The 13,680-nt window shown below is 39.6% G+C and overlaps 1 protein-coding gene across 5 annotated transcripts in view; it reads right to left on the reverse strand.

Annotated features, from left to right (window-relative positions):
• The window catches only part of RAPGEF2 (Rap guanine nucleotide exchange factor 2), a 180,844-nt gene that overhangs the window by 67,987 nt on the left and 99,177 nt on the right, over positions 1–13,680 (reverse strand). Inside the window, exon 1 of one of the 5 annotated variants that reach the window (XM_051790714.1) lies at positions 1,739–2,309. The exons of the other annotated variants lie outside the window; for them this stretch is intronic. Within the exon in view, the coding sequence (XP_051646674.1) occupies positions 1,739–1,798 (60 nt within the window). The 5' untranslated portion in view covers positions 1,799–2,309. Of the gene's footprint in view, positions 1–1,738; positions 2,310–13,680 lie in introns of those variants that run through there. 5 annotated transcript variants of the gene reach the window in all.

Consider the following 13,680-nt stretch of genomic DNA (forward strand, 5'->3'; position numbering starts at 1 on the left):
TACCAACAATTTCAGTTCTACTTTCCAAGGGAAATAACATCTACCTGATGAACAAGCATGAAAAGTTTCATTGCCAAAATGGTGGGTTTTGTTGAGCTACGTTGTGTACTAACAGTTTAAACTTCTGTATAATCTCTAAACTATGTTTTTTGCTTATTGCAAAATCTGCAACTGCGTGCCAGTCCTACGTCAAAGTATGATTTCTTTCTCTTGCATAGATGGGGACATTTCTTAAGGTAAACTAACTTTTTGTAAAGCAATACCTTGACCTTTTCCATTTTACTACTCCTACATTTTGGTCCATCTCTGTGATTTAAGTAATTCAAAGTAATACAACTAAAATATGACAGCTTGTGCTAATTTAATTTTTTCCTTTGTATATAAGCAGTTATTTCATATCACTTAGACTTGCTGTGTTACCCTAGTCAATCTAGAACTTTTCATCAACATTCTTTCGAGAGTAGAAAGATCAGGAAAAACCAATACACATGCAGCTTTCTCATTTTATTCCTATTTGCAAATTCAAGATATACTATTCTATTTCACCTTTTTCGGTACTTGAGTTTCAGAAGGAGATTTTTTTTCTTTTTTTTAGATTCAGTTCTAAATATTTCATGAACACCAAATGGTTTGGTAACATGAACTCCCTTATACTTAGAATGCAATTAAAAAGGGAAAGGAACAAAACAGTCTACAACAAGAAACTGTGATACGTTTGATACTTGCATAAGAAAAATCCACTGGACACATTCTGAAACATTGCTAGATTACTTTCTGTATTTCTACACCATTAGAACTGAATTCTTGGAAAAAACGTTCCTCCTTCAAAAAGTTTCTGCTATCATCTCTTCCTAATATTTCCAATTCTTAGCTGTATATTCAGAACACACTGTACACATGCCCATGCATATTCTAACACAGAGTATGCACAGAACATATATATATAAATATATTTTCAAGAAACAAATTGTAAGATTAAAATTATAGTGAGACATATAAAATACAGCATGAAGATTTAAACATTTTAACTGAGCAATAAGAATCTACAGATTCTTATAAAACTTACAGAACCTTTTTGTCATGCAAAACCTAAATTTCTAATTCCTGACACCTGAGGCCTTGTTAAATAATGTTTGCTCTTCTGCTTATGAATGCATTTTTCCCAAACAATAAACACAGGCAGCCTATGGGATTAAAGCATGACAAAGGTGTAGCTGACTCATGGGATCAATTAGAAAGCATCAGTACTTATGCCTTTTGTTCATTCCATGTTTTACTAACAGTTTCTGCAATTTCAGCATAAGTGTATCACAGATGTTAAACGCCATGCTACAAGGCAACAGTGCACTAGTACCATACACTAGACAGAATAAATCTATTCTTATCAACACCTACAATTATATCACTTGTTATACAGCTTACATATTTCTTTAAAGTTTTAACAAATGCAAAGGGATTTTAACTGAATGCTCACAGCTTCCTGCCCAATGAAAGTATGTCAGCATTTTTTCAGTACATTTAACATTCAAAAAGAACCTACAGAGTTGTCTTTTCTAAGCTAAAAACAATTTTAAATACAGCCACCGACCCTAATGCCACAGGTACAGCTTTCCCTCCAAACCCGCTGTTAAATTCACAAGCAAGAAAGCCCATGAGCAGGACGACAAGCAGTTTCAATCTCCATGCAGTTTGCCTGTGACAGGTTATTGATAGAACAAACAGAATTTGCAATACTTACTGAGTGTTTCTCCTGCTGGCCCATAACTCCATGGTTAGCTGGGATTGCAAGTGGTTTCATAATGAAGAAACATAAGCTGAACTGAATTTACACATCATGTACCAATTTCTTATGGATGGCAAGTCACCCTCTACAGCATTAAATTAAAAAGCAGCGGAGGGGGTGAAGCCAAGCTGGAGCTAAAAGTGTCACCACTGGTAAGCTCAAACCCCTCCTCGCACTTGTAGTGCAGAGCAGCAACCCGAATGACAGCGTTAGTCTCCATTTTTGTAACACTGAAAGTCTAAGCATGTCAGGATGTACAGAGCCTGATGAAACCCTACATATCCAGCATCCATTCAGAGGAAGAAAATCATTCCCTGAGCCTGAGGAAAGGGAAGCTAAAAAAAAAAAAAGGAGGAAAAAAAGCTAAAATGGCTGACTGCACAGAGGCTCCCTCAAAAAGGCTTAATACAGTATTATATTAGTCAGGGTGCAGGAATCAGCCTCCAGCACTCAGCCAAGCATTGTTAATACTCCTGTTTCATTTGCAATCACACACACTCACACATGCAGCCTTCCCCCTCCCCACCACCACTACCCTCCACTCCCCCAAAATCAGGGCAGCGCACACGAATAGGGACCTCCTCCCCTGACTGCTAATGATGCTGACAGAGTAGTGACCAGTGATCTCTGTTCACTCAGCTAACCAAGTTTGCACAATTAATCTCAGCAGCATGACATTGATGGACATTTAATTTTATGATGCCTGTTCCTCGCAATCAAGACAAGCACTTCTACCGCCCAAAGAGTCAGCAACTAAAATACAACACAATTACACACAAAAACCCAGAGAATCATGAGTCTGAATGCAATACGCCAATATAATTACGTTATTGTGCTTACTTTGGAAGACCATGGCTGCAGGCAGTTGGCATAGCAACGCACAAGGAAAGCCATTTCCTGGGTAGAAAGAATGCTTCCTTTTCTAAATAAAAAATTCCTCTTAGGATACAAACGGCATTGCTGCTTCCTGCAGAAAGCAAAGACACTGAAGTCTGTCTCTTAACCTGCACACAGGCACACACTCAATGCAGTTCGAGTGATGTAAGTGCATTTCTCTCTCTCTCTCTCTCTCTCTCTCCTCTCCCTCCCTCTCCTTTTATCCACCGAAATATTCGAGTTAAATGGAAGACACATTCCTTGAGGCTCGCCCCCTCCGATACTTAACTGTTTCACTCATTAAGGTAGAGATGGACAATGCAGATAAAACAGCAAGCTCCTGCCTGTGTCTGGTATCAGCCTCGGAAGATCAAGGCATCCCCAGAGGGGAGGGATCCGTTTGCTGCTGGCTCCTAAGAATATCACTGAAGTCAGGGTGGGAATGAGGACCCACGTTTACCTCGCCAAATCCTGAACTGAACACGACTTTTCAAGAAGACAATGCTAAAGCAGAGATATCACCTCCCTTTCCACCCCCTGCAAAAGAATGCTCCTGTAGAGGTGTAAACATTGTTATCACGTATTTATAAACAGTGCACTTGATGAGCTCTCAGATTTTCAGCAGCTTCGCTGCTACACAGGCCACAGACATCCATTCACGGGCTGTGGGAGGTAAATATCCAGAACCTTTTAACACACCATTTCATGCCTTTCTGAATACAGCGCCTGCTTCTCCTTGCACAGTGAATATAAAGTTTCCACTGAAAACACATGGGGATACAGGTTGTGGAAGAGATTGACACACATATGGCGTTTATAATTCTCCACTCAGACTGTAACTATGTCTTAAACTTAGAAATTTCCCCAGTCACTCCCATTTACACTACACCACTTCTCATATTATACAAGCAAAATCACACTGCAGAGGAGCCAAAATGAAATGCAATCAGGGACCATGCTCAAGCAATAAACAGTTAGCACTATACAATGTACCTCTTGAGAGTCATGAGTTTGTACCACTTGACAGAGGACTGACCAAGCCAGGAACGTGGTACTCTTCCATCAGGCTTCATCTTTAGTAAAGTTCTCTATAACACCTTCACAACACATTCTTTAAAAGCAGAGACCACCTGACCTAAAAATAACTTCAAAGTTGTTGTTGTCTTTTTTTAACAAGGACAACAGAAGAAAAAAGACTTAACAGTTGTTACACAGGTATAAATACACAGTGGAAAAAAATGGATACTACAGAATACTATGTCATAAAATCTGCAGCTGCCTTCCATCAAATTACATGTCCACTAATAATGAGTTTAGTTGATTACACATTGATTTCTTTCACTCCTGACAATGACTGCTAGTAAATGAAGTTATAAAAATTAGTGGAAATTAATTTTAGTAAAGCCAGAAAACACTCTGAAATATTCTAATCTATTTTTTGCACAGTTATTCTATGAAAATTGTTTCATACACAGCACATATTTTAAATTGAATATATTTACATTTATGAGAGTTTTATGACACTTGTACCCTTGGTCTTGCAGTATAGTCTAAAAGATAAGTTATTCTTTAAGTTATTCAATTATAACAATTAGTTTAGGATTTTAAAAAATCTTTGCAATGTGCCACTGCAACTAACAGATGATTTTAAATTGCTAAATTATGCTTAAGCCTTGTAAAACAGTTTACTGGTGAGTACAATCAATTTTCTGATAAAGCGTTGATCAGAAGTAATAGAAGTTATGCATTCTAGGAAGCTATGGCAAACCCTCTCTAGTACAAAATTAAAAAATACTACTTGTTGACAAAGTAATTAAAAACCTCTTGAGTCTGATTCAGTGGCCTTGCAGTTAACACCATGAGCAGAATTTGAGTGTGGTATTTCATACTCATGTCAGGAAAAAAAAACTATGTTCTGCCAAAAGTGAAATGTCTTCCCAGCACAGGAAAGCAGCATACCACTTTCTGAACTTCATCACAAACATAACTATCAACATGCATCCCACTCTATCAGTTGATATTTCCAACCAGAATCTAGTCCAGGTTTCTGTGGCATAAGCCTTCAAGAGTAACATGAAAACACGACTGAATCCATTTCATATGAAACACTTTCTTACTACTTATGGTGGTCATTACTAAACACCTTTACTCATCTGTTAGTAAATCAAGTCAGTACTTTGTACATGATTGCAAAAATTTTTATCAACTTAACAAAGTCTAATTGATGTTCACATGCATCAAGACTGACAAAAACTTTGTGGTTTCCAAAATAGAAGAAAAGCTACTTTACATTCAAAATGTGAAAAGTGACATTTATGCAATTAGGTGAAGAAAACACCACTCACAAACAATTTGTAAGTCAAAACAATTTCAATAAATTAATGGTCAATTCCATTTCCCTACTCCTTCCTCCTCAATACCACCATTCCAGGTAGAGTGGTGCAGTGTAATCGTATGTACTGTCCATTATCAGTTCACAAAATAATTAGATACAAATTAAATTTCATAAAAAATAATTAAAGCAGAAGTACAGTGAATTGTTATAGGTTACAGGGAAGAATGAATGGTATTTAAATCAGTGTAAAACACCACAACAATATATCCTGGAAAATTTCACAAACCAGTATAAATCACACTCATGGAATCAACTGGGTTGGAAAAGACCTCCGAGATCATCAAGTTCAACCCTTGATCCAACACCACCATGGTTACTAGACCATGGCACTAAGTGCCACATCCAATCTCAGCTTAAAAACCTCCAGGGACGGTGAATCCAACACCTCCCTGGGCAGCCCATTTCAATGTCTGATTACTCTCTCTGTAAAAAATTTTTTCCTAATATCCAACCTAAACCTCCCCTGGCAGAGCTTAAGACTGTGCCCTCTTGTCCTACTGCTGGTTGTCTGGGAGAAGAGACCAACCCCCACCTGGCTACAACATCCTTTCAGGGAGTTGTAGAGAGTGATGAGGTCTCTCCTGAGACTCCTCTTCTCCAGGCTAAACAACCCCAGCTCCCTCAGTCTCTCCTCATAGGACTTGTGTTCCAGTCCATTCAGCAGCCTTGTTGCTCTTCTCTGGACCTGCTCCAGCACCTCAATATCCTTCCTGAACTGAGGGGCCCAGAACTGGACACAGCACTCCAGGTGTGGCCTCACCAGTACTGAGCACAGGGGAAGAATCACTTCCCTGGTCCTGCTGGCCACACTGTTAATGATAAAGGCCAGGATGCCATTGGCCCTCTTGGCCACCTGGGCACACTGCTGGCTCATGTTCAGCTGCTGTTAATCCAGACTCCCAGATCCCTTTCTGCCTGGTTGCTCTCCAGCCACTCTGTCCCCACAGGGTTGTTGTGGCCAAAGTGCAGGACCCAGCACTTGGCCTTGTTGAACCTCATCCCATTGGAATCAGACCATCTCTCCAGCTTGTCCAGGTCCCTCTGAAGAGCCCTCTTGCCTTCCAGCAGATCAACATGCCCCCCCAACTTGGGCATCATCTGCAAATTTGCTAGTGGTACACTCAATCCCCTTATCCAGATCATCAACAAAGATATTAAACAGGACTAGTCCAACACTGGTCCCTGGGGGACACTGCTAGTGACCGGCCACCAACTGGATGCAGCACCATTCACTACCACTCTCTGGGCCCGGCCCTCCAGCCAGTTCCTGACCGAGCACAGAGTGCCCCTGTCCAAGCCATGGGCTGCCAGCTTTTCCAGGAGTATGCTGTGGGAGACGGTGTCAAAGGTTTTGCTGAAGTCCAGATAGACACATCCACAGCCTTCCCCTCATCCACCAGGTGGGTCACCTGGTCATAAAAGGAGATCAGGTTGGTCAGACAGGACCTGCCCTTCCTAAACCTGTGCTGACTGGCTCTGATCCCTTGTCCATCCTGCAGATGTTGTGTGATTGCACTTTGGATGATCTGCTTCATAACCTTGCCAGGCACTGAGGTCAGGCTGACAAGCCTGTAGTTTCCCAGGTCCTCCTTTTTGTGGATTGGCGTGACATTCACCAACTTCCAATCATCTGGGACCTTCCCAGTGAACCAGGACTGTTGGTAAATGATGGAAAGTGGCTTGGCGAGTTCTTTCGCCAGCTCCCTCATCACCTTAGGATGGATCCCACACTTCATAAAAAACCTATGTGCAACTTTGGGTTCATGTGTTTTTCAAAACCCATGTAAGAACTCCTTGCTTAGACTTAAAAGTTTGAAAAAAAGCAAGACATTTTTGCAAACACTTCTACACTATTAAAGTGAGATGTTAATAAACCTGATGTGGAAAAATTGCACAAGTTGAGCTATCCCTGCTGCTTTCAAAATACTGTATTTATATAAAGAAACCTAGTATCTCTTTAGGAGTTCCAGACAAGAACATTGAAAAACCTTTCAAAGGTAGCTACAGATGTTTGGACATCCTTGGACTACCCATAGGTTTTGGGATTCATAAACAGTAGTTCTGAATTCAAGGTAAAAATTGGTAGAGATCTCAACAGCATGTATCATCTGACTGTAATGGCTCTCAAATATTTTACATCCTGGGACATAATCTCAAATGGATATTATTCTCCTAAACAGTGTCAACAATGCTTGGAGTATTAAACCTTTTTAGGTTAATGACAAATGCTGCAATAACAGATTACCTCAATTCTTCAGTTTCGGGCAGTCATCTTAACTCACAACTATTTACAGGAGTACTTAATTTTTAATACAGATTACATACACAGAAACCATCCTCCATTCTTTTCCTGAAGTACCTCAAAACCAGTAATTATCAGCACATTTTCCCCTTCCCCTTAAACACAATGTAAAGTATCATTTCCTTCATGTTAAAAAACTTGGGCAAACACCAACAGTGCACTCTAAGGTCACCAAATTTACTGCCAGTCCATGACTCCAGTAGCTAGAAGAAACACTTACAGTGAAGGGACAATTACACAGATATTACACAGCTGTGTAGGTGGACTAACAGACAGCTAAATTGAAGAGTGCAAGAATGGAGTACATAATTTTAGGAAAATAAGGCAGAACTATCTTCTCTTTCCCCCACCCTCCTCACTTGGAAAGAAGTGGAAGTTTAAAACTTAAATTTAAGCTCAAGGCTATTAGACACAAAACTGTTAAGCTCCCAGGGGCATGTTCTGAATTTTATAATCCTGATGTTCTCTCCCTCCCATCAACCTTATGAGAGAGATTGTTATTTAGCAATCTCATGCTCCCATCAGATTTAGAAACACCAACTGAAACCACTAAAAACCCAGAATAATAATTCATTCAAAATGCCATGATACATTTAAATGCCCCGTACAATATATAAGTCTTATTCTAATGTATTCAGACAAATTTACTGCCAACAGTTTAAATTTCTGCCCACATGACCCAATTTCATGCAAGCAAGTTCGTATTTATCAGCATAATGCAGACATGGGATGGTCTAGGCACACCTGTCCTATCGGTATTTTCTCAAGAACTTTGAGAACTTTAAATAAAACTGTTGAATAAAAGAAAATTACTAAATATGTTTTCCAAGGTACTAAAACAACATTTTGGCCAAAACACCCAGATAAAGTAATAGTATTCACCAAGTTATTTTCTTTATTCATAAAGCTGCAGCATTAACATCATTCTAGCGATGTTCACTGCACAACAGGCAACACCAAAGCAACAGTTACAATGCAGTAGTGTGTGCTGCTTTGGTAACACATTTACTAATGTTACAGACCACTTGAACAAATGCTCTTCTGTCGAGCTGCTGCTGCTGTAGATGAATCTATAATCCCGATCTTTAAAATAATGACAAGCCCAGAGCAGTCAGGCTGGTGCCTCAGCTGGGTGGATGTGCCATAGACTGCCAATCATCCCTTTGACAGCAGACTCATCTGTCACCTTCTGTGTCTAGCTCTGTTTTCAGTACAGCAAACTGTTTGCATGCCATCCATCTTAAACTGGGAGCAAGTTGTAGCATTCATCTAAAATAGTTGCCATTGAATTCTCCTATGTACGACAATTATGTTGAAACAGACATGAAGAAAACCTATTACTGATAGATACTCATCCCAAATGTGACAAGATGTCCCATTTCCAGAATATCTAAATTAGCTTACAAAACTGACTTGAGCAAAGACTCACCACAGTACCAGAGCACAAACTTTTCTCTGGACTCCATATTTATTTATGCTTTAAATCTAACAATGTTTTTAGGAAGAAAAAACGAAAAAAGAAAGATAACTGTATAAGTGTTCCTGCAACACTTATAAGGTCTTGCATAGCATATTTTACAGCCTAGATCAAAATCATATATAATATGTATGTTTGTGAAGTCATTTTATGTGATATGGTTTTTACACAAAGCAAAGCATTTTTACTTACACAAAGTTTAATGCATATTAACATGGTTTTAAAACTATAAATTATCATTATTAAATGTTAAAAATTAGACATTGAAATTTGAGGTATTCATTATTTCAATTTGCAGAATGGTCACAGATTAGTTTCATTGTCTTAATAGTTTCAGTACTTCAGCAGTGGAAAAAATGCATTCTGTGAGGATAGACGGAAGTTTTTCCCAACACTCACAAAATCTTCTCACTTTGGTGTAAGGACAAGATTTAATGTGTGTGTTAATTAAATTGGAGAACATGCAGAAGTGCTTTCTGTTTTTAAACTGTGAAAAAAACACAAGAAAACAAAAAAGCAAACACATTTGTAAGGTCAAGAATCATGATATCAGGCATTCAGGACAAGCAAGTTCTCTTTATCACATCCAAACAACACTTTGTCATCCATACCTGCTGGGGACAAGGTTTACTACTGAGATACAAATCAGCCAACTATCTTGGAGGAAAAACAAACAGAAAAATTGCCCACAAAAAACCTCACATATCATTGTGCCCATACCAATTCCACAGCAGGAATCCAGGGACACAAGTTCTTCACTCATGTGAGGCAACCCTAAGATTTCACATTCTTTGCTGTGTAATAGTGTAGGAAAACTTCATGGAAGCTGGATAAACATATACCTCTTTCATGTGTGTCCTACTACTGCACTGTTAAAATGTAAGAATAAAACTCAGGGACTTTTCTGAGGTTAATCAACCATACAAATTCTACATTGTTATGGTCATTAGTACCACCATTGAAACCACTGTTCCTGAAATATGCTGACATGTTTGAATCACAAGGATGATAGTTCTGGTACAGAACTGAACATACCTGAGACCAGCCCAGGCAGGGAAATAATTATTTAATGTTTCAATGTGAAATATTAATGAATTAAAAACAAACATCTTTTTCAATCTTCTATAAATGCTAGCTGGTCTTCTGTTGGGTTTTGTTGTTTATTCATTGGATGACTTCAGTGTTAGTGGAGGGGCAATATTTCTGTTCTAAGCTAACATGATATGGTTTCTAAGAGTTATCCCTGAACTCACTTAGAAGCTTTAAGGGAGAATCTGAAATTCTCATCACTGTGTTCAAGGTGCAGACATAGATGGGACCAGCAGAAAGCCACCATAGGTTTCTCAGTGCCCCACATAATGGTGGACATTATGTGTCTTTTTTATACCTTATCTGTTGTTAAGTCCTTTCTGCCATCTGCTTTAATGTTTACTTGGACATCCCCTAGAGCAACTTATTATTTATCTCTCGTGTTATGAGGAAGTTTAATTTCGAAAGGGCTGGTAGTTGTTACAGAAAATTTTCATTCACTTCAATTATCTGTTGGAAGGAAATAACTTGTGCTTTTGTCTCCAGTCACAGTTGTATGCAAGGAGACTCTCCAAAGAGCCTACTCCAGGGGTTTCCAATTAAAATCAACACTGAAGACAGTTTACCAGCGAAAGATCATTTTCTTTTGGGAGAACTCTCTTCTCGTGCCCCTGCATATCCTCTCTTGTGTAATGCACAATACACTAACGTATCCTGAAAGCTTTGTGTAGGGCCTCTGGTAACTGTACAGAAATAATTTATCCAGACTTTTCACTTTTATAAGTAACAAACCCCATGTAATTTCAGTTGCCCTTTATTTTAAAAATAATTATCAAGCAAAATGAGCCAATTTGCTTTTATATAGGAAAAAAAGTCAAACCATGATATTATATCCTTAAAATAAAGAGAACCTAACATAAAGTTCTAAGAAATGCCTTTCTCTCTCCTCTTCCCAAATCAATCAGGAAGCCAACTACCACCACCTGATGGGACATTCCATTTTGCAAATGTTTTACACTTTTTCCTTGCAATTACAAGATCAGTTACCTAGATACAGAAGTGCTAAATAAAAATAGATAGAAGTGCACCTACCAGATTGACTCTCCCTGACAATTTGGTTCTACACTGTTTTATATTCCAAGATTGGTGTCAGAATGCTTACTATTAAGATGGTCTTTTGTGCACCACAGATCATTTGAAGACTTTAAAATTAGTTAGCTGCAGGCCTTTACATTCATCAAATTACAGTGGTCAAGAGTAATATAGAGAACGTAATTTAGAAGTGAAAGGAAGGAAAAGCAAAATATTTTACATTTTAGCATATGCACACACACATAAAATAATTCAAAACAGAGTGAGAGCACAACTGGGTAGTTTTTATGTCAGCCACATCAACAATACATGTAACACCTGCCAGCTGTTCCAGATACATGTCAAAACTTTACTGTCTGAAAATTCAGAATTAAGACTAACCACTCAAACTCAAAGTCCAGCTCCCAATACTCATTTGTGGTGGGGAAAAAAAATGGTTTTCCCCCTGGAGTTAAAAAAATGGTAACCCCCGAGGCGGTGGTGTCTTGATGTTGACCCAATCAGCGCCCCTGCAAAATTTAAACATATCACACCAGGCCGGAAAAGAAGGATGATGATGTAGTTGGAGGAGAAGTAGCCATGTTCTGAAGCCATGAGGAGAGAGAGAGGGGCCTAGGAGTCCCGCTGGGGGCCACGGCCCCCCAGCCCCCTGACTGGGGTTGCAGAAACTCGGAAACAGTGTTAAACTGGACTGAGCTCTGTAACTAAGAGCTGGGGGAAGTTTCCTTGCTGTGAGTGGACAGCCAGAAATACTGAAAGCAGTGGTGGAGCAGCAGTGAATGGAGAGCTGTGGCAGAAGGCCAAGAAGATAAGAAACAAGGAGCAAAGATGGTATGCAGCTAAGCAGAGACACAGAGATGTCTGATGGAGAGAGAGAGAGAGAAAGAAAGCTCAACAGAGACAGTTTTGGGGTAAGAATCAAAACCCCTTTGAGACTCCTCCTAGGGGGAGGGGTTGGACTCCTACTTGAGGGGAGTCTTGCAATGCAGCAGCACCAGAGAGAGGAGCTGAGAAGCTCAAGACACCCTGGAAGCTGGACCAGGACGTCTGGACGGAATGCGGGGGAAGTGGCCTTGTTCCGCGCTCCCGCTGCTGCCACACTGGCAGTTTCGAGACAGAGCAGAGGAGCTCTGATAGAACACTCAGGGCAAGGACTGAACTGAAAGCTGCCCTAAACGTTCTGACTCAGGGGGAGCTTAAATCCCCTGAGGAAGGGACTGTCACGAAGAATCCTGCACTTCATGATATGACGTGGTGAAGTGAACCCTTGTCCCGGTTATCACAGTCCACGGGGGAGAGAGACCTTCGCTTGCAGTCAAAAGGCTGAGAGGGGTGAGAGGAGACCCCTTTGTGATTAATGGAGAGAGAGATCCAGCTACAACTCCAGCTACGACTTTTGCATTGGAGAGGAGAGACACTGCTGCCCTGAAAGTGGAAAGGATCTTTCCTTCTTCCCTTCTGGGCTTTTCTTGGAGGGAGAGGAGATTTGATCCAATGTAAAAATTGCTTTATCATAGGAGAGATAGTTAGGATTATGTATATAAATGTATTATAATATTTTTTTGTGTAATAATTGTAATATAATTCCCTTTCCCCCATAGTGAGTCTTGTGTTGTGTCTGGAAAACCCCCTCACACTGGAGTGAGTTGTGGGAGGGGGGGGCTTGGACTCAGAAATTGGATTTTTGGGGGTCTCAAACCACGACACCATTACTCACACAACAGAATACTAAGACTTTAACTACACTTAACATAAAACAAGAGAAGTTTTTTTTCATCATACAAAACAAAAAAAAACAACAAAAAACTCCCCGACAACAACAAAAACAAACAAACAAACAAAAAAAGGTGAAGGAGAGGTAAAGAACTTACACACAAAACCTTGTGTGTACTCTGCTTTACTTAGGACTTGTTAGTTCTCCTGAACTGAACTGTCACCTAACAAAAGATGTAAGCATGGATAATAGCATTTACACTCAGCAGGATGTAGCCAGGGCACTGTAATACACACATCTACCCAATTCGGTAAAAAAGGGTTTACACATCACACACTGGATGTGCTCCAGCACCTCAATGTCCTCTTTTTAGCGAGAGACACAAAACAGAACATAGAATTTGAGGTGTGGCCTCACCAGTGCCCAGTACAGGGGGATGATCACTGCCCTGGTCCTGCTGGCAACACTATTTCTGATACAAGCCAGGATGCCACTGGCCTTATTGAAACTTGGACATTTTATTTTTCCCATGTTTCAATTCTACACATACTTTGTTAGTTGCTCAGGATATTTTAACTACTAAATTTTTTAGCTTTTTAGAGCTTTGAAAGTCACTCAGCAAACTGATAATTTGAAATTAGTCAAGTCAAATACAAGGCATTATTAAAAGTACTCAGAAACAGAACCTTTTCTGGAAAGACTGACACCTAATACTAATAATTTTATCTTGAAATCACTATGTAAAGCTCAGTTCACATAGCAGTGGCTCAGATGCTTGGGAAAAGAAATTGCTTGACAGCTTCTTTCCATCCTTTAGTGGGCAAATATCCACATTAGGACTATCACTCATGATAGTTTGTCTGTATAAAAATACCAGACTTGAAAGGACCTGTATTTGGTATTCTACAAATATAATGCATAGGTAGATCCCATTTCCCCATATGTACTTTATATGCAGACATTGTTCCTACCTGAACAACCTTATCCTAAGGAGAATATTCCTTTTAAAAAT

Source organism: Manacus candei, unplaced genomic scaffold (genome assembly GCF_025592945.1).
Source record: "Manacus candei isolate 608988 ecotype Guabito, Panama unplaced genomic scaffold, ASM2559294v1 h1tg000028l, whole genome shotgun sequence".
NCBI lineage: Eukaryota > Metazoa > Chordata > Aves > Passeriformes > Pipridae > Manacus > Manacus candei.